General features: G+C 40.8%; 1 protein-coding gene across 2 annotated transcripts in view; it reads left to right on the top strand.

The window, feature by feature from the left end:
• LOC107380177 (rho GTPase-activating protein 42) overlaps positions 1-21,546 on the top strand; it is a 185,969-nt gene that overhangs the window by 100,817 nt on the left and 63,606 nt on the right. For both annotated transcript variants that reach the window (XM_015951288.3, XM_015951287.3), the window contains exon 3: positions 6,180-6,241. In XM_015951288.3, coding sequence (XP_015806774.3) covers positions 6,180-6,241 — 62 coding nt within the window. The remainder of the gene's footprint in view (positions 1-6,179; positions 6,242-21,546) is intronic.

Genomic DNA, 21,546 nt, shown 5'->3' with positions numbered 1-21,546 from the left:
ACTTTAGTCTTTCACCAGATGTGCTTATGACTGAATATAGACTTTTTCTGTAAAATTCCAAAGTAATTATCTGAAGACATTCTTCACAGATTGAACACACGTATCAGATTGCAGCAAACCTTACTGGGATTCTGCTTCTCTGAACAGACTTCATTAAAACATTCCTAAAGAGCTCAACCTTGATTTCCTCTGTGTGTGGATCATTAAGCCAGGAATAATATGGCTTGTCCCTAATAAGTTTAGTAACCCTTTGTGTCCTTCTTTTGATAGTGGTTTCTTTTTGGGTTTTAATAATAATAATAATAATAATAATAATAATAATAATAATAATTATTATTATTATTATTATTATTATGGCCTTTACATATTTCTGCTGTCTTACATGCTTTTCTCATTAAATCTGCAATACCAAATCTACAAAACAAGCTTTTAACCAAACCCGGTAACAGAACACTCTCCCCTGCTGTCGGCCTGCATCCATAGACCACGCCCCCGATACTGGAACTCGCATTTCCAGAGTAAATGAGAAAGCACTTATCTTGTCTGTGACTTCAAGTGGTGTTTTTAACACAGGAAAGGAACCTAAAAATGCAATTAGAAGAAACACACAGAAGGAATATACAAAAGATGTCAAACTGCCTAGTCTCCTTTTAACCCCTTAACGTTCCAGCGTCCCGTCCGTGGGACAAAACCCCATTGCGTTCATTAAACCTGGAAATTTAAGGGGCCAAATACCTTGTGCAGACCTAAATGTTAGGGTTAGGATTCAAGATCTATTTTTTTGATACTATAAACACTATTAAACTTTTCTTATTGGTGATTAATAAAGTCACATTGCTTAATTCTGGCAGTGCAAACGCTAATAACCATGCACTCTTTAAAGTTCTGCTCAAGGGTGCACCACTTGTATTTGTGCTACATTTGTGTTTGACTGTCTGCCCTTTTGTTGAAATAGCCTCATTGTACAAAACTGGTTTATTCATGTTTCTTTAGAGAAAAACTTGGAATTCTGTGCTTTCAATTTGCTCGAGCATTTGCTCTAGCTGCCGTGGCGGAGCTGCTTTACAGAAACGCTCGTCTGCCATTGGGGGCAAATTGCAGATCAGTATCTTGCCTGAGGACACTGAAGCTGGTGGAGGAGTCAGTGATACAACTTTCAACTGTGCTATTACAGACCAATTATACTTGACTGAAAATGTGAATACAGACATCTTTGGCTCTCCGCACAAATGTACGGCTTTGGTTCGTACAGTTTACGCGTGGAACACAACATTTTAATAAGTTGGCCTTTGCAGGCAGAAGCATGCAACACACCACGGAAATGCATTGTATTTTTAGCATGGTCTGTATTTTTATAGCATCTTCTTAGGGTCCTACAACCCCCCCAAGGCACTTCACAACACAATCAGTCATTCACCCATTCACACGCTGGTGGGGATGAGCTACAGTGTAGCCACAGCTGCCCTGGGCTGCATTGACAGAGGTGAGGGCTGCTGAACACTGGCACCACCGGTCCCTCTGACCACCACCAGCAGGCAAGGCGGGTTGAGTGCCTTGCCCAAGGACACAACCGCAGCATTCTCTGGTGTGAGCCAAGATTGAACCTACAACCTTTTGATTACTGGACAACCTGCTCCACCTCCTGAGCTGCTGCTGTCCCAGCACGGAGGTATCAGTTCAATGTGATTCCAGCTGAAATCTTACATATTTCTTTTCACGTTTTTTGTCTCTATAACAACAAACTGTGAATAAATGGATGCATCTTTAAAACCATTAGTTACTAAATTACAGCAAGAACTTAAACACTCTGTGGTAGATTGCCAATACTGATATAATTAAAATTAGTGAAAGATTTTTTTGACTTCACTTATTTACTCTAAATTTGAGAGCATGGTCTTGAGTCAGAAAAGGGTAGAATGCCTTCTCCGGGCCAGGTATGAGGTCCTGCCACAAGTGGAGGAGGTTAAGTATCTCGGGGTCTTGTTCACGAGTGAGGGAAAGATGGAGCACGAGATCGACAGGCGGATTGGTGCTGCGTCTGCAGTGATGTGGGCGTTGAACCGGTCTGTCGGGGTAAAAAGAGAGCTGGCCAGAAGGTGAAGCTCTTGATTTACTGGTCGATCTACATTCCTACCCTCACCTATGGTCATGAGCTCTGGGTAGTGACCGAAAGAACGAGATCGCAGATACAAGCAGCCAAAATGAGTTTTCTCTGCAGGGTGGCTGGGCTCTCCCTTAGAAATAAGTTGAAAAGCTCGGTCATCTGGGAGGGGCTCGGAGTAGACCCTCTGCTCCTCCACATCAAGAGAAGCCAGTTGAGGTGGCTCGGGCATCTGATTAGGATGCCTTCTGGATGCCTCCCTGGTGAGGTTTTCTGGGCACGTCCAACCGGGAGGAGACCTAAAGGGACACCCACGACACGTTGGAAGGACTATGTGTCTCACCTGGCCAGGGAATGCCTTAGGATTCCCCTGGAGGAGCTGGCCTGTGTGGCTGGGGAGAGGGAAGTTTGGGCCTCTCGACTTAAGCTGCTTCCCCTGCGACCCGACTCCTGATAAACAAAAGAAAATGGACAGACGGATGGGCGGACTTATTTACCATTAGTGGCAGCCCGGTGACATATGGGTCTGAGCCAAGGTATCAGGAGAACAATTTCCTCTTGATTTTAGGTGATACAAATGGTATGTGATCAGATTTACTCAGTAAAGGCTCTTACGGCTTAATAAGAACTATCTGGTCTTCATAATCAGCATGCAAATTTAGCTTTGAGCGTAGACCTTATAGTACAGAATAATTAGAGCCATCGATTTGGTTATGATGCCTCGTCTGCATCTTTTCGACTCTCCAAGAGATCAGAAGGACTAATCGTGATCCATGTCAGAGATTAATGGAGGTGAAAGCAGCCGGGCCTCCAGTAGGTGGACGAAAGCAGCTGTGCAGGAGGAAACTCTGGCTCTTAACGGGCAGGGCTGCCCGTCTGGCCTCCTCCTTCTCTCCTTGTGTTGCGTCACCCTCATTATTCCCAGCTTAAGGCCATCGCTGTGCTGAGCTTTAGACAGCCGAATTACTGTCCATCTGTGAGGGCTGGACCGGGTATCAACCTCCTCTTCACAAGGCTTTAATGTTCATCAGAATGCTAATGAACAGACTTTTTTTTTCCTACAAAGCTGGAGTAACTGTACGGTGGCCATGGGCGCAGTTACTAATTATGCTAAATGGGAAAAATCTACACCCAGAGCCAAGTCTCTTTTGGATAAAGCACTCTTTAATTTGAGGCAATGCTCTCATTACCATGCTTCACTGATGGAGCAATGGTTATTTTAGCCTTCAACCCTTTTCCTATAATGCAAACAGTTAGCACAACAATTAAAACAACAGAGCTACAGTGCTGCTGCCTGACAGATATCTCTTGTTTTTCCTTGTTTTGTTGTTTGTTTCGGCTCAGAGAAGCTTAACTTGAGTAAATTCAGTATTATTCAAGACAATTGTATTTATTATGGGAAAAGAAATTGTCCAGCCCTGCCTGGACCTGTGCAAAAAAGTAATGGACCCCCTTGTCAGATCTTGATTTACAGGTGGTACTCAGAACATTTGAATATGGTACAAAAGTCCATTTATGTCAGTAATTGATCTCAGACTGAGAGCCCATCTGAAGGCTCAGGCTGTGCAGGTGTTTTGGATCCATCAGCTGATTAGAATGTGACACTTTGAGTCTAGAATATTGAACCTTTTCACAATATTCTAATTGTCTGTTTTGAATTTGAAGTTTTTTATGAGCCTTAAGCCATAATCATCAATATTTTATAACAAATAAAGGCTGAATACATGGCTGTGATTGTAATGAGTCTATCTTATATTTTAGTTTCACCTTTTATGTTGACTTACTGAAATAAATCACTTGTTACTAATCTAAATGACATTATGTTTAGAAATGTGGGCTAAATGGCTTCAAAAAGCAAAACATCATGGATCGACTAAATAAATTTAAGAGTAGGTCACAGTTATTTGAAAACTGTATTTAATCAGATTATCTTTGTTTAATATCTGCATTTGTTTGTTTATCTGAAAATTTAAGCAGCACAAAGAAGCAAAACGTGAGATTTTCAATACATGCTCACTTTTCATTTTCGATACCGATGTCAACTGATACCAATATATAAAGTAAAGCCTTTGATGTAACTAATATCATATCTCCTATCATGCAAACATAAACTTTAAACAACACCTGTGCATTTGACAGGTGCTTCAGTTTATGTTGGGTCAATTGAGCCAAACAGACTAAAATATCTAAAAAATCTGTCATATTTTGACATTTTGAGTGAGAGAAGACGTAGCTGGAGAGGTTGATATATGATGTGTGCATGGCATGTAAAAGTTGTGTCATTAAAAGGGAAAAATTTGATACTGATCATTTCCGATTTTTTAATCCCATTTGTTAATGCCAGTATCGAACATCCCTTGCAAAAATGAAGGAAATGTTGCTCAATCTAGTATGATTTGCAATAATCTAAATTCAGAGTAACGCAGAGCTTTATAATAATGTGCAAAAGTACATTTTTCTGTGTGAGTTTCAAGTGTTCAGAATCTTTTTTACAATCTGTGCTGCAGAGCTGTTCTCACTCACCATCTCATGAGAGTAAAGGCCATGATAACTATTTGAGGGGAAAAATGAGACAGCCTGTTGAAATCAATCTTGCCATCAATGAAACCAAGCTTTCTGACTGACATAGCTGGACCCTTGAGCGAATGCCACCCGTGCTCTTGATGCAGTATTGGTACAGTTCACTTTGATGCTCCCAGCCTCCCCATTGTAACTTGAGTATGGTGTGTGTGTGTGTGTGTGTGTGTGTGTGTGTGTGTGTGTGTGTGTGTGTGTGTGTGTGCGTGCACGCTCCAGACGGTTTCACCTGACCTTTTATCGATCCCACTCGATGACATCCTGCAGTGACATTCACATTCCGTGTCCGTTATCTGGGAATCAATGGGGGCAAAAGATTGATGTGGCTATAGAAATTTAAATTTTTCAAAAAGTTGGTAGCCCTTCACTCTGAAGGTCAGCCCTTTAGTCTCAAAAAGCATTTTGAAGAGGAACAAATCTGATGAGTTCGATTCGTGATCCAAAGAGTTGAATAACGAGCAGAAAGGCAATGATTACACCTCGAGTACTGATTAAGAAGGACCTTCATTATAATCTTGAGCAAAAACTAAAGAAATGTCAGCATTTACCTAATTCACCTTGCTTTATTCATCAGAATCACCAAATACAATGCATTCTTCTTTTACCTTTGAATTATTTGCGAGCTATAACCCCACTTTCACTCCCATTTCCTTTGTAATCGTGTCCCATTAGCAGCCCCTGCTGTGGCCTTTACCCCCTGAGAGGGTTGGGCTGTTGATAAAGGAGCTGGTAGCGCTAATAGAAGGCCGGCTGCCTGCAAGTTTACTGGCACAAAATCATTGCTCCCTGCTTTTTTAAAGCTTTGGTGTGTAAATGGACCAAAGTGTCTTAAGATGATGCATGGGTCCCCGTGCCAGGCTGTCAGGGTGGATAACGTTGCTACTGTGTTGGCAAGCAGAGCCGCTTGACCACTGCTAAAAGGCTGGACGTGGGTGACATGGGGGGGCTGACCAACAGAGACCCAACTCTTTCTTGCCTTCTATTCGAGGAAGATGCAAAGACATCAAGGCTCAATTGTCTGGCAGATAAGGTAAAATGTGTTCTGGATGCATCTGGCCGTGCAGAATGGAAAAGTGAAGAATATCCCAGATGGTGTGAACACATCTCCACCAAATCAATCTCCCTTACATTGTGACAGTATATTGTAACACCTAGAAGGAGAAGAAAGTAAAGGGAAGCAATCAGTGGAATCCATTCAATTGAAGTATTGCTTCTAACGGCTAGGTGAAGCCTGGTTTTAAATTGGACAGCTGCATGCTTTTATTACGCTCTAAAATGTGCTGCACTGAAGGCTCTGAAGCAGCAAAGAGAAACAACACTTAAGATTTAGGGCGCCTGCAACATCTGATCTTTAACAACTGCAGTACTGTTTTTATAATTGTATTATCTTTGCAGATCAGCTCAGCGGTTCCGTCTGTACATGCACAATTATGACATACATGTCGAAACATTTATTTTGTGTTGTTTCTGAAACTGATTTTTTTATTTTATTTTTTTACAGCCCAGTCATTTAAAGAGTTCTCCCAGCTGTTGAACACCGTTGAAGAGGAAAGAAGACGCTTGGTAAGAGTTGAAGTCTAGAAATCATATAGAGCACTTTAACCACAGCATTGCACCTGAAAAAAGTGGAACAGTGGCAAAGACGTAGATAAAAAAATAAGAAAACTGACAAAAAGCTACAAACCGTTCCTTACTTATTAGGGCTGCACAACATATCGAAAAATTATCGTCATCGCGATAACAGGACGTGCGATAGGCCCATCGCAAAACACGGCAAAAACAGCGATAAATGTTTGGTTCAAACATTTCCATCCGTGTCATACATCAGCTTTTTGTAAACCAGCTCTGTTTTTTACGTGGAAGTATGATTTGACCAATCAAATGTAGTCCTTCTGATATGCGGCCAATTGGATGGTTCTGTTCACGTAATACGCCCGCCCCCTACATAGACCCTGTTGGAAAGCAACACCCAAAGAGAGTTAGCGGCGCCGTTCCCTTGTTCGTCATGCTGGCTCAGAGCAACGAACGCACTTTGTGCTGATGTTTCTGGATTCAGCGCTGCTTTCAAACGTGAACGTGACTCCGCTCGGTGTCGTTAATCATTTTTACCGGGCTGATTCCGACACGTGCCGGTGAACCAACCCACCTTCATGTCGCTAGTGTTAGTCCCAGGTTAGCGTCCAGCTAAAAGGCTACAGCACTCTCCTCCCAGTCCCACCCTGCTTAAGAGGGCCTGGAAAAGTTCCCCCACACGTCAAACTGATTTTTCATTTATGAGCTTTTATAACCTTGTTAATCAGGATAGTTGATTTGCTGCTGCACATAAACTGTCAGTCAGAAGCTCTGCTAGCCAGTTATCTTAGTTCAATTTGTTAGCTTGTTATCAGAATCATAGTTGCTGTTTCATCATCTGAGCTGCTTTTTAAGATCTAAGTAAATTTGGGGTTAAAACCAAACATTTTCACATATTTTCCATGTAGGTTTTTTGCCAGTTCCTCTTCTGAAAGGTAGACAATTGTTTCTCTCTTTCCCTCAGAGAATCTTAATATTCTTTTAGTTTGGCCCAGCACAGTTCACTTCCCAATTACAGCAACAGCCTTATATCATAACCACATTAGTGGAGAAAATGTTCTGTAGCAATGAGAGAATTTGCTGTTGCATTTGCTCAGTGGCCTAGTGGTAGAGTGTCCGCCCTGAGACTGGGAGATCAGGGTTCGATTCCTGGTCGGGTCAAACCAAAGACTTTGAAAAAATGGGACCCAATGCCTCCCTGCTTGACACTCAGCATTAAGGGGTTGGATTGGGGGGGTTAAACCACCATATGGTTCCCGAGCGCGGCTGTGTCTGCAGCTCACCGCTCCCCCAGGGGATGGGTCAAATGCGGAGAACAAATTTCGCACACACACCTGTGTGTGTGACAACTAATGGGACTTTAACTTTAAGTGATGTTAACTATTATTTAACATTTAAAGTAACTTTCTGATTTTTTTATTTATTCAAAAACCCTGGTAAGGGATGTTTTTCTGTATTTGGAGCATCAGAAAAAGTTTTATGGTGGTGGTGATGTTTTAAAGTCACTGAGAAACTGCATGCATGCAGTTTGTTGTTTTGCTGCTAATACAGTAGCAGGTGCAGCTGCTAATACAGTAGCAGGTGCAGCTGCTAATACAGTAGCAGGTGCAGCTGCTAATACAGTAGCAGGTGCAGCTGCTAATACAGTAGCAGGTGCAGCTGCTAATACAGTAGCAGGTGCAGCTGCATATTTTTGTAATAAGAATGTTATGTTGTAATGGAATTCATGCATTAGTTTTTGTTTGCTTTGAACCCAGAGCAGACGTCACACGCCAGACGACATCATCACTGCATACTTTAGTATTTGTTCATTTATCGCGAGTAATATCGATATCGCAATATTAAGCACTGTTATCGAATATCGCAGGTTTTCCTAATATCGTGCAGCCCTATTACTTATTATTTTTGAAAATTATCAGTCACTCCAAGTGTTTCATGCAGGCTGAACATGAAAGTAGTCTCCTACACCTATCTCCTGCATTAGTTTCTGATAGAAAATAAATGGTGAAATGTTAGGATGTGGAAAGCCCGGCAGATCTACATCACAGGAGTTTGCAGCCAATGACCTTCTCAGCAGAGCGCACCACACGCTGAACTATTTTCATGTCCCTGATGGTAGCTCCAGTGTACCACACAGTGATTGAAGAGGTGAGGATGGACTCGAAGACTGGTGTGTAGAAAAGCCTCATTGTCTGTGCAGGTAGGTTGAATTTCTTCAGCTGCCTCAGGAAGTACATCCTCTGCTGGCCCTTTTTATGATGGAGGTGAATGTGGGCTCCCACTTGAGGTCCTGGGTGATGATGGTGTCCAGGAAGCGATATGAGTCCACCATTGTGATGGGAATGTCAGACAGGGTTATGGGGGAGTGGGGCTATATGCTTCTTAATGTCCACAACAACCTCTGCTGTCTTCTGTGCATTTAGCACCAGTTTGGAGCTGGGGTAAGATGTCCAAATATCAGGAAATAAGACAATTCCTGCCATCCTGCCAAGCTAAATTCTCCTCTGGCTGAGGAGAAATTTTAAAATAGATTGTAAAATGAATGTGCAGCCAGTGGAGAGATGTTAAAATTGGGGTAATATGTTGTCTATTGGTTCTAGTCAAGAACCGTGCCGCTGCATTCTGGACAAGCTGGAGGCATGAGAGAGATGCTTTACTGATCCCGTAGAGCTGGGGTCACCAACTCCGGTCCTCAAACGCCACCATCCTGCACGTGTTAGCTGTTTCTTTGCTCCTACGCACCTGATTGAAACAAATGAGTAATTAACAGGCCTGTGCTCAGTTAAGGAGAGAATTCAATTACTTCATTCAGGTGTGGTAGAGCAGGAAACAGAAAACTAGCAGGATGGTAGCCATTGAGGACTGGAGTTGGTGACACCTGCCGTAGAGACTTGAGTTTGAGAAATCCAGCCGCAGTGTAATGAAGGCACTGACTACTGATTCAAGGTGACGATTACCCAGTACACCCTTAAGTTTAGAAATCTGCCTAAGATGGAAAAAGCAGGGTTTCACCACTGAGTTGACCTGAGAATCCATCTTTAGGACTGAGATTATTCTCACTCCCAGGTTCGCAACCACAGACCGTAAGGGGCGAGAGAAGGCAGCAGGTGTTTGGTTTCCAGTAAGACTTGGAGGTCTAAAGAGTATTACTTCGGTGTTTGAATAGTTACGATGGAAAACTGGAAAAAACAATGAGATTACAAGTAAAAAGTTGAGGAATTAAGTGTGTTTATATTGGATCATGAAGGATTTTCACATGTCGACATGTGTGTTTTAAAGGAGTAGACAGAGAAAATAAGCTGTTACATGCAGCAGAGAAACGGCATCAAATTCCACCACAGCTTTTGTTTTTGTTCTTTGCGTTTAGATGATTTTCAAACGCAAATGTTGTTTGTGTCGTAGAGAAATTGACATTTCTTGTTCTGGTTGGTTGGTCAAAAGGTCAGAAAACAAGCCTCCAACAAGGCTGGATGTCTAAAGACAAACCAGGCATGACGTAAAGGCCAAGGGCAAGGGACGTGGAGGGGACGTCTCAGTGGGTGTCTGAGTTATGCAGAACCCTTGTGTTTAAACACTCTCCACGCCACCTCTCAATACCAAATAGAAATGAAACACTTCCTGGAAACAGCTTATTTATTCACCTGGTTTGAGTGTTGTCTTTGATCCAACTTGGGAGAGTTAGCTATTTTTTATTACTTTTATTAACAGAAAAACCTTTAGGATGGTTATATTCCACCACTTCTCTCATTTGGTCGCTTTCTTCACCTTTGGGAACACACTCAGATATTATGAAGCTAAATCAACTTCAAACTCCAACAATGTGACAAGGAGGAACATGTGGAGTCTCTTTATTTCATATCTTTACTTTTATATTTCGTTAGCCTTTCTTCCATGCTTTATGTTACAGATTTGAAGAATGAAAACATATTTTATCAAATTCCTTTTAGTTTTTAAGTGCATCTTTGATTCATTTATTATTATTATTATCATAGGGCTCTAGACTTAAAGGGCAGCAACAGCTCAGGAGGTAGAGCGGGTTGTCCAGTAATCAGAAGATTGGAGGTTTGATCCCAGCAGACATCTGTGCTGTTGTGTTCTTGGGCAAGACACCCAACCTTCCCTTCCTGCTGGCAGCAGACGTAACACATTTATTCATTTATTGCTGTTTTCTGTTTCCTCTGAGCTCTGGTCTTGTGTCTTTGATGAGAAATCGTTGTCTTTGTTCAAAATGTGGGTTCATTATAAAATACGAGCTTCAAAACGTTCCATATATTGGTGTACGCAAAAGGATTGTTTTTCTTGAAAAGACAAAATTTACTCTTTTAAATGTTGAGCTTCATTTCCTTTCAACAATTAACCAGTGATCGATGTTTTCTTTTTGTTTGCAAACCAGTAATAAATCATCTTGTGACTCTAAAGTGTCAAGTCAAGACGGGGAACTCCCGGTATCTTCTGTTTGTTTTAGGGCCAAATTGGTGGTTCACTTCATTCCAGGTTACGTTTCCATGGTAACCCCCTCTAAAGACCTGACCCTATCACAGCAGGTCTTGTTTGAAATGGGAGATAAGTGCAGGCAAGAGCACTCTTTACTGACCAATCAATTATCCAGAATGATACCTGAATGAAGAAAATGTGTGCAGAGAATAAGAAACATTGTTTTCTTGCTCGTCTATAGAAAAGCCTCTGAACATTAGCCTGTTATGTTTGCCCAAAACAACAATCGACAAACAGGTTAAAGGTCTTGGCTTCTTGATCTGTAAATATTTATTTCATATTTCACCTTCTCAATGGCCTAGTGGTAGAGTGTCAGTCCTGGGACTGGGAGATTGGGGTTCAAATCCCTGTCCGGTCATACCAAAGACTTTAACAATGGAACCCAATGCCTCCCTGTTCGACACTCAGCTTTAAGGGGTTGGATTGGAGGGTTAAACCGCCAAATAGTTCTCGAGCGCAGCCACTGCTGCAGCTCACCGCTCCCCACGGGGATGAGTCAAATGAGATGAATTTCTCCAGTGTGTGATGATGACTGGGACTTTGACTTTGTGAAATCACGACATTTATCACTTTTCTTTTCGCACCTTTTATTTTTTCAGCCTCTTGTGTTTGAAATTAAACTAATATTAGATTGATTTAGAAACAAGCTCTTACTGTAATACAACGTATGCGTCATCCTCTATCTGTGCATAGCCAAACAACCAACAAATGTCCGATGCTTTGATTTTCTAGAGCTGTTTGGTTGCCAAGCTTGGATTTTCTATTTATCATTTTTTACACAGTAATGTGTGCATACTGGCCATTTCCCATGATAGAAAAGACATAATTTAATTCCCCACAGAGAATAACCTGTTTCCATTAGCCTTCGTCACCTTGGACTCTTGGACAAAAACACATCGCCAGACTATACTGAAAGATGAGGCAAAACATCGAGTTTCACAGTTTGCTAGCCGCGGTGTGAGTTACAGGTGCAGTGCCGAGAACAGTGATCCTGCCATGCAATGACATGCTGCACCGTCGCGGGGACACAAATGAAATAAGATATTTAAAACATGAGCGACGAGGCGACTTTAAATTATATTCATAAAAATAACACTTTTGTTATAAATTTACTTTCTGAATGAGTGATTTTTTTAGAAAATAAGCTAAGGATTTTACATAAATACGTAAAGAAATAATTAAATAAATAATAATAATAATAATAATAATAATAAAATGTAAAGGATAACTTGAATGTTTTCTCCCTTTTTTTTATTATAACGCTTTGCTGAAGTATCAGATCCAGACTTAAAAAATTAATGGCAATATAAGATAAAGATGACACAACCATGATGGCTATGTGAAGATTCAAAACAATAAAATTAGCAAGAACCACTATGGAACTAAAGGGAGATTTAAGCTGTTTTAAGACAAAAGCAATTGACTTTGGTCCTGGATAGGTGTGGATTAGTTAGTACTGATTCTGTTTCTCTCGTCAGAAGTTGTTTAGAGTGTTTTTTTTTTACACAAAACACTTTAAGATGGACGTTATCTTTTTAAAAGACCTCAGGTTTAACAAATGACCTAGCAAGAGCTCGGGGCTAAAGACGCTATTTTCTAACTCTGCTTGTTTTGTGCCATGGATTTCACATTTGATGTCTGTGAATTTTAAAGACACATTTTGACGCCAAGAAAGTGCTGATTTTCAAATGGGGGAAACGCTATTTTAGGATTTGTGTGAAAATAAGTCCAGGACTACAAATGCGCTTCACGAAAGTGATGTCATCGAACCAGACATGACTGAGGGAAAATGGCTGTAAGTTCAGTGAACTTCCCACAGGAGGAAAGAACCACCATAAATCTGGTCATTTGGTAAGTATCAGCTACTTTGGGGAGAGGAGATGATGTGGTGACGTGATGATGATGCGATGTGCCAATTTGTGGTTTGTATTCATGCTAATTATGAAATTTTACAAGCTAATAAATCTCAAAGTACCTGACTGGTGTGGTCAAAACACCCATCATTACTTTTCATTTAAATTGCAGTACAACATATCCAGGGTGTAAGGCAAAGCGGATTAGAAAATAGCGTTTTTAGCCCCGTTGACTTGCATTCATTTTTTCATTCTTCTGGGGACCCATGGTGCGGAAGTAGACTTAGGCTCCTTATATCTAAAAATATACAGTTTTGAATGATGCTCTGAGCATTTAACATTTGTTTAAGGTGCACATCATTATTGTAAATAAAGTGTTTTGGCTCCACTATGTGCATATAGCTGCATTTAATGATGCCTTTAAAATGTGATGCTCTTAAATGTGAGAAGTTTTTCCGCTACGGAAAAAGAAGTTTCAAAGTATTTGTTTAAATGTTTGTTGTTGTTTATGCCTCAAACAACACCTTTGCTTTTTGTTGTGACTCATCCGATGCCTGTCACAGACAATCAGGGCAGATTTAGGCGCGTCTAGTCTTTGTTGGTTGTTTTATTTTTTAAGTTTTTATTTTTTTTTTCACTCAAGCGCGTGTCACAAAGGAGAGAGTTACAAAGGCGAGTCAGAAAAGTTGATGGCACAAAGAGAAAGCTGAGGTGTACAGCTTTACGTGTTAACAGCTTCCATACACACAAGTGCCAGGAACAGAGGTGGAGAGATGTGCATTAACGCCTGTGTTTGCAGGTTTTGCTTTTCACTTTAAATCATCTCATTTCAAAGACTTCAAGAACAAAAACAAAAGGAAAAACTAGTCAGTATGCAAAAATTGGCTAAACAGAATGGGAGGAATTAAATAAAATGAAGCTTGAGAAGAAGGAAAAGTGTATGACAACAAGAAAAATGCATGATTGCAGCATAATTGAAAAGAGATGAAAACCTCGTAGATCAAAACGTCTCTTGACTCCCACAAGCTTTAGGATGCAACACTTCTTCAATGATAGATTTAAAAGTATAAAATTCTATTCATAGCACACGCCCCCATCCCCTCTCCACTTGCTTTAAAAGAATCCTCTTTGCATCATCCCTTTTTTTATCTCACCTTGCAGTCTGCATCTCATCAGATGTCTGGAATTTGCAAAGCTGCGCGCCTCTGATCTCTGCTCTCTGATCGTAATGTTAGTGATGCTGGAAGAATTTCCTTTTCTCGGCTCGCACACAATCTAAAACGTCTCGGGATGTGAGTGCTGGCAATTTGTCATATGTAAACTTAGGATCTTTTAAATCCCCGTGTAATGAAAAAGGACTTTTCCATAAAGTTTTTCCAAGACGATTAGAATAGGGTGGTGCCTACTTTGAACTGAAGTCGGCCTTCCTTTCTTCCCTGGCCCTGTAAGTGAACCGTACGCTGTCTGGGAAGGGGGGTGTGAGACTGTCACGGATGTTGCTTAAAAAGTTCTTGCCCTCATTTTGAGGCGCATTTATAAAGAAACAGGCTGGTGCTACTGAGTTCATTGATTGTTTGGCACGTTGCCGGCACCGTAAGTAACACCAGGCAGCTTTCTCCACCTCATTTTCCTAAACTGGGTCTCTCCTTCACAGCACTCACAGAAGTGTGAGAGCTGGCGTAGAGATCTGTGATAAATTATTTAAATTGTTTATTCATGTAGTCGAGCCAAAAGGAACATTGTTCCCACATTTAAAGCTGTTTTATATCAGCTGCTTCCATTAAAGTGAAGGTGAGAAACTCAGAGGGACTGCTCAGGTCTGTCCCCCTCCTGGGAGTGAAAGTGGCCATTAGTGCCTTCAGATGGGATGTGAGACTTGTATTTGTGAACTGAGAACTGGCTCTTACCTCAGTATGTATGTGAAAACAAACATATTTTTAGTTTTATGAAAGGAAATCTAAATAAAATCTTATTGAAGGTGATAAGAAATAAGCTCAACAATGCCTACAATTGAAATGGTCTTATTTAAAAGGAAAAGCTTTGTTCTTCGAAGTAAATCAACTCACATAAACGTGGTGCAGCTCTGCAGAAACACAGTTCTAATTTAGTCATTAGATGTGATTAAAAACCAAGTTCAATCATTATTTCAATGCATTTGCAGCGGGCTCTAATATAAAGTAATGCCTTGTGATTTGTTTTCTGTGGTGAAAAAAGCTCTGGCGCTCCTGTTTCATGAAGTAAAATGAGCCAGAGTAGGACAAAAGAAGTGTTTCTCGATGTCAAGGCGCCTGACCTTGCAAGGCGATGTCTTGTGAGGCCAGACGTCTTGCTTACAAGGACACGGTCCTTCTTTGATCAAAGAAAACGTTTAAATGGAACAGACTTGCATCACGTGACCGCTGCTTCCGCGGCAGTCACGTAACATCATGTGGCACTTGAGATAACATTATATGTTATACATGTAAGTTTCAATAAAAATATAGAATGAGCCTTTTACTTTTTAAATTGTGTTTATAATTGTTAAATTAATTATGTAAGCGAGTTACTAACTGCTAGCCACCGAAGCTGCAGCTACTAAGCAACTAACCAACCATAGATAACTTCTTTGGGTCTAAAAAAAAAATATTTCAAATTAGTTGACTTACATTTAAACTTGAAATTTGTCCCCGAAGTAGCTACCGGCTTCTGATCTGCCATCCTTTTGAAAATACCGCAGTGTATTCTGGGAAATTTTTGACCATGGCTAGGCTACAAGACACCTCCTGTGTATCCTTGCTCAGCTAGCTAAACGGCTAACAAACGGAGAACACACGCCTTGGTAGAACATGAACACTGCAACACGTCTTGGCAGTTCCTGATGACGTAACACTTAGGCAACCGGGGCGGGACCAAGACATCAAGGCAAGGTTCCTTGGCAGTCTTATAAGGACCCTAAGTCTCCTCCCTTTCCAGTTGGCTCATGGGTGCCCGAAAGAACAACAAAATCAATGCAAGTCAACGGGTCTAAAAACGACATTTTATAATCTCCTTTGCCTTACGCTCTGGATCGCACATATGTTGTACTGCAATTTAAATGAAATGTAATGATGGGTGTTTCAACCATGCCAGTCACGTACTTTGAGATTTATTAGCTTGTAAAAGTTCGTAATTGGCATGACTACAAACCAGAAATTGGCACATCGCATATGTGACATCACCACATAATCTTCTCTCCCCTAGCGTAGCTGCTACTTACCAAATGACCAGATTTATGGTGGTTCTTTCCTCTTGTGAGAAGTTTGCTGAACTTACAGCCTTTTTCCTTCAGTTGTCTCTGTGTCTGGTTTGATGACGTCACTTACGTGAAGCGCATTTGTAGTCCTGGACTTATTTTCACACAAAACTCAAAATAGCTTTTACCCCTGTTCGAAAATAAGTGTGTTCTTGGTATCAAAATGTGTCTTTAAAATTCACAGACATCATATGTGAAATCCATGGCACAAAACAGGCGGAATTAGAAAATAGCGTTTTTAGTCCCGTTGACTTGCATTCATTTTTCCCGGATGACCGAGCTTCTCAGTCTATCTCTAAGGGAGAGCCCAGCCACCCTGCTGAGAAAACTCATTTCAGCCGCTTGTATCTGCAATCGCGTTCTTTCGGTACCCAAAGCTCGTAACCATAGGTGAGGGTAGGAACAAACTGTCTTGTTTTGAGTAAAAAAAAAAATCTGCCAATGGTCAGGAAATAAACATAAATAGATTATTTTTGCTAATTTTAAGATTTCTAGCCAAGGAAACTTTTTTTTAACCCAATGGCAGATTTTTGTACTCAAAACAAGAAAATGTACCTCATTTTAAGTAATGCTACTTTACTAGAGAAAATTTTATTTTCTTTTTAGACTAAAAAATAAGATTAAATGTCTAAAATTTAGGGTTTTTTTAACTTTATTTTAAATTGTTTTTTTTTTTTCAGTGTAGGCTGTAGACAGTTTTTGATATTATATTTTTTAGCAGTGTATACGTAAATGTTTTAAATTTTCATTAGTCGTCATACTGATCAAGTTAAAAAAAATTATAAATCCAAATTTTAAAATGTCTTTAATGTTGTTTGTTGTTACGTCCTGGGCTGTGTGAAGGAATTTGTGTCATCTCGTTTCTGTTGGTAGTATTAACTAAAAGCAATTCTTTAACTTCCACATTTAAATAACATCTATTTCTGCACAATAAAAGCAAAATGTTCAAGAAAAGCATCAAAGAGCAGGACTTGTTCTTTAGCAGAAGAGGGATTTAAACTGCAGTTGAACCGACCAGAAACTGAACCTTTTTGCTAAATTGCGCCAGCATGGATAATGGCTCCTTTGAGGTTACAAATGATATATTTTTCTGCTTATAAATAATTCCTTGTTTTTTTTCTTCCAAAAGATGCATTTATGGTAACAGTTTAATCATTTAGATACATAAGGAGTTTAAAATAAAGAGCAGCATTTCTCTCCTATTATTTAAACTGTATTTCAGTTAAATACAGTTATCCAAAGATAAGATCAGTGTATTTGTGTTTATGCTACCGAGATTTAAACAACAGTCTGGAGAAAAGGAGACTTTTAGGGAAGCAGGTTGTTTGCTGTAAGACATTTACACAGTTTGAAAGTAAAGGCTGAAGTTCAAACCAGCTTTGTACACTGGTTTCTGACAGCTGTATCACTGCAGGATCTTATGACATTTCCAAATATCAGGCAATGTATCATTTTCAGCCACAAACACGCAAAATCAGAAACCACAGCTTCCAAATACAGGAAGATTGGGTACTGCACGTTTCATCCCCGTAAAAGTATTTAATGTGCATATTTAGCTCAATTGAATTGCTGAAAATGAAATTATGAAAGTTAAATGCTTGCAGGGTAGTGCACTTTGCTCTACATACAAGATTTTCTTTCATAGAACTTTTATTTTGGGTGGAAAATGAGGTAATTCTTCAAGTGTTTTGCCAAGCACAATGTGTGCACTGATTTGTGTCAAAAACGGCGAACAGAGCAGATGATCAGAACACTTTGTGTTGGTCTTTTTTTGTAATTGGACAGCAGTTGGGCTTCAGAACCTAATTAGCTCAACTCAAGCCAGCACATGTTCACCTAATCTCTACAAGCTTTTCTAACAGGGGAAATTAATAGCCACAAAACATGAAATATTGTTAGAAATGCCAGCTGAGACACATTTGCCCATTTTATTTTGAAGGTTTGTTAGTTGTGATATATCACAGCAGTAAAATGAGCCAGTTGTGGCCTCCGGTAATAAGAAATTCTAGGTGGGTAGTAACTTCCAAAAACCCGTTCTCAAATAAATCTTAACATTCTCCAATTTTACATCTGGTCTAAATCTATTTTTACTCAAAGTGATAAGAATCATTAAAGCCCTTCATGCTGTCACAAACAGCTCCCTGTCTTGTGTGTGGCGTTGTAATTGATGTACTGAATTTGCTGCCACTTCATCTTTTTGTCCTCGTTTCTGCTGGCTTCTCAGGAAGAAGCATTTTATTGTCTATCGGCTTGGAGAGCAGCCAGGCCTAACCCCCCCCCCCCCCCCCCCCCCCCCCCCCCCTCTCTCTCTCTCTCTCTGCTTTGTGCTGTGCGATTGGCTCGCCAACCACTCAGGTGTGTTATTCCAGCTGAGAACTTCCCAAAATTCTGTCTTTTTTTAAAATATTCCTGCCATAATTCCCCAGCTGATCACCCTTTCAGCAGCTTAAAAAGAGCAAAAGTGGTTGAAGTTCTGCATGGCTGGGGAAAGGTTCAGCACCGTCAAGCGTGGATGGCATTCAGTAGTGGAAGGGCAGTGCCCTGATGTTGTGGCTTTTGGAGTGATGATCATATCCTCCTGGGAGAAAGCCTTTTATGGCTGCAATACAAGCCAGATTTCTCGTTTCTTTTATTTTTTTTCTGAGAGAGAAAGAAATAAATCCCAAGTGCAAAGCAAAAGTAGTTCTTCAATTGATAAACTCAAGTAGCAATACATAGTACAGCAAGTACTTATAGTGGTATGTATAAGGTAAGTACAGGGTACCCTATACATATTGTCCTTTTGCACCTGCGTCACCTGATCTGGGTTTGCAATGATGGATGTCATCAGTCATTTACAGGAATATTGAATGGAAGGCACTGCGATGGACTGGCTCTCTGTCCAGGGTGTACCCCGCCTGATTGCCCATTGACCGCTGGCGATCTTTTACCACCCTAATCTTAACAACTGAAATGTCTCCTCATCCATTATTAGTAGGGATGTCCCGATACAACTGTTTCACTTCTGATACGATACCGATATTGCAGCCTTCAGTACTGCCCGATACCGATATGAATCCGATACAATATCAGAACAAATCATACATACTTTTACCTGTTTCGTAGTGTGGAATGAATGAAAGGCTTAATCAAGTGATATTCCTCAATCGGAGAACAAGAGCCAATAACAGTGAGTATTAAAAAAAATTACATTTTTTTTAACCATTGGTTGCAAAAATGTGAACTTAACGGACTGATTATATCGGAGATTTTTAATGCAGTCCGATATAATCTGATACAGTGTTTTGGGGCCGATATCGAATTACTTACCATATCAATATCGAAACGGGACATCCCTAATTGTTAGTACCTATAGAAGGGGTTCATCACTAAATCCAACAAATCAGATGGGTTCACAATCTAAAACATGCAGGAAACATGCTGGGAGCAGACTACAGAGCCAGGCATATCAGCTCCACTTTACTAAGTCCAACATGGACTGGAATCTAAAATTGCAAATGTGGTATTCTAGCCACAGGGGGCAGTGGGGTCTGACTGACATTCCATTAACCCTGTAAAGGGTCTTTTTAGCACATATTGGCTCAGGAAAATGATATAAAAATATAAAAAAGTTGCATAGTATGCCTTTAAGTACCTCTAACTACCCTATACATTCCCCCATAAGTACCCTGTACCTACCTAAGGACCTTGTACATATTATAATGCTTGCCAATAATTCACAGCCATGCTGATACTGACGTTTCCACTGCGCTGGTCCTTCATTACAAAAACTCCTCCACTTTACGAAGCCCAGTTGGACAGCTGCTGTCCTAACAAACATGAAAATAAGCGTACCACCAGTAACGCCACTTAAGTTGAAGTGGAGTAAAAACAAGGTCCAAAATAAAATAATGTGTGTCTATTTACATCCAGTCAACCTGTTCAGATTAGATATTAAAAACCACTTTTTATGTCTAGCAATGTTAATAACAGTCACATGTAGCAGATGACTTTGCAGGGTTAGAGAAACTTTCAGCAAAATAAATAAACAATGCTGTCATGGATGCACCTCTCTGCAGAGATTGTTCAGTAACTGCAAATGTTTTGATCCAACGTGTCTTTGTTGATAAAAGATTTGAACCAAAAAGAACACATCAATATTGATGCCTCCTGCTGGGCTGTTAAAATCCAGGTGGGGCGAAGTGTAATTTCAAATTCAAAGGGAAAAGTAAAAAAGGCGTACCCAGAATATCTTGTACGGGAATAAACAAAGGTATGAAATTATAAATATGTGGTGAATGGGCTTCAGAGGGCATTTTTACTTTTAATTTGAAATCTAATCCAATCTCAGTGTTTTCAGAAAACATCTCCCTGGGCTGCCACCTTACCGTGGTGGAGGGGTTTGAGTGTCTCAATGATCCTAGGAGCTAAGTTGTCTGAGGCTTTCTGCCTCTGGTAGGGTCACCCATGGCAAACAGGTCCTATGTGAGGGGTCAGACAAAGAGCAGCCCGAAGATCTCTTGTGATGAATTATATAAATGGAAACTGCGTTCCCTCGCCTGGACGTGGGTCACCGGGCCCCCATCTCGAGACAGGCCTAGAGGTGGGGCATGTTAGCGAGTGCCTGGTGGCCGGGCTTTCACCCATGGAGACAGCCCGAAGAGGAAACGTGGGTCCCCCTTCCCATGGGCTCACCACTCGTGGGAGGGGCCAAATGGGTCGGGTGCAGTGTGTGACGGGTGGTAGTCGAGGGCGGGGACCTTGGCGATCTGATCCTCGGCTACAGAAGCTGGCTCTTGGCACATGGAATGTCACCTCTCTGGGGGGGGCGAGTTGGTGTGTGAGGTTGAGAGGTTCCGACTAGATATAGTCGGACTCACCTCAACGCATGGCTCTGGCTCTGGAACCAGTTTCCTTGAGAGGGGTTGGACTTTCTACCACTAAGAGTTTCTCCCACTGAGAGGCGCCGAGCAGGGGTGGGCATACTATTTGCCCCCCATCTTAGATGCTATGGGGAAAATGAACGCCAATGTGGCGTGATGATGTCAACAATATGCAAATTAGCACCTGACATCATCTGGCGACATCTGGGTGACTTTCTGGGTCAACCTCAGCTACTTTCTATCAGGCGGAGGTGGCAACACTGTAGCCAACCAGAGGTGTCCAAATTTCAGGAAGTAAAACACCAAATTTTACCATCTGAAGCTCTCTCTGATGTGGCAATCTTCTAGATCCTGAAACAGGCACACTAGGGCTTTTTGTACCCTGAGTATGACTTAAAAGGTATTCATTGATTAAATTAGTAAACTGCACCTTTAAGTAAAGATTTCCATAAAAAACGCTAAAAACAATGGGTGCCAAAAGTTCTAATCTAAGTTAACTCAATCATTATTTATTGTATTAAATACAGAAGCTTTTTAATTTTCTTTTATGTTGAAAAAATATCAGAGAAAGCTGCTCAAACAAGTTAAACCAACAGAAGCTTCTGAACACTCTTACCTTCATTATTGTTCTCAGCCAAAACTCTAAAATAAATCCTAAAAAGCAGCGAGTGCTGAGAGTTCTCCTTTTGTATACTTTGTCTGTAAACACAGTTCTGCATAATTTTCTGTGCATGCTGCAGAGCTAACACCAGACTAAGTGTGTCTTAGCCTGTGGAGCTGCTTTTTTCTCAGGATTTAACAGTACAGTAACTCTGC

This window comes from Nothobranchius furzeri, chromosome 13 (assembly GCF_043380555.1).
Source record: "Nothobranchius furzeri strain GRZ-AD chromosome 13, NfurGRZ-RIMD1, whole genome shotgun sequence".
Taxonomy (NCBI): domain Eukaryota; kingdom Metazoa; phylum Chordata; class Actinopteri; order Cyprinodontiformes; family Nothobranchiidae; genus Nothobranchius; species Nothobranchius furzeri.
The sequence above is the reverse complement of the archived record's forward strand: the minus strand, read 5'-3'. Positions and strand labels throughout refer to the sequence as shown.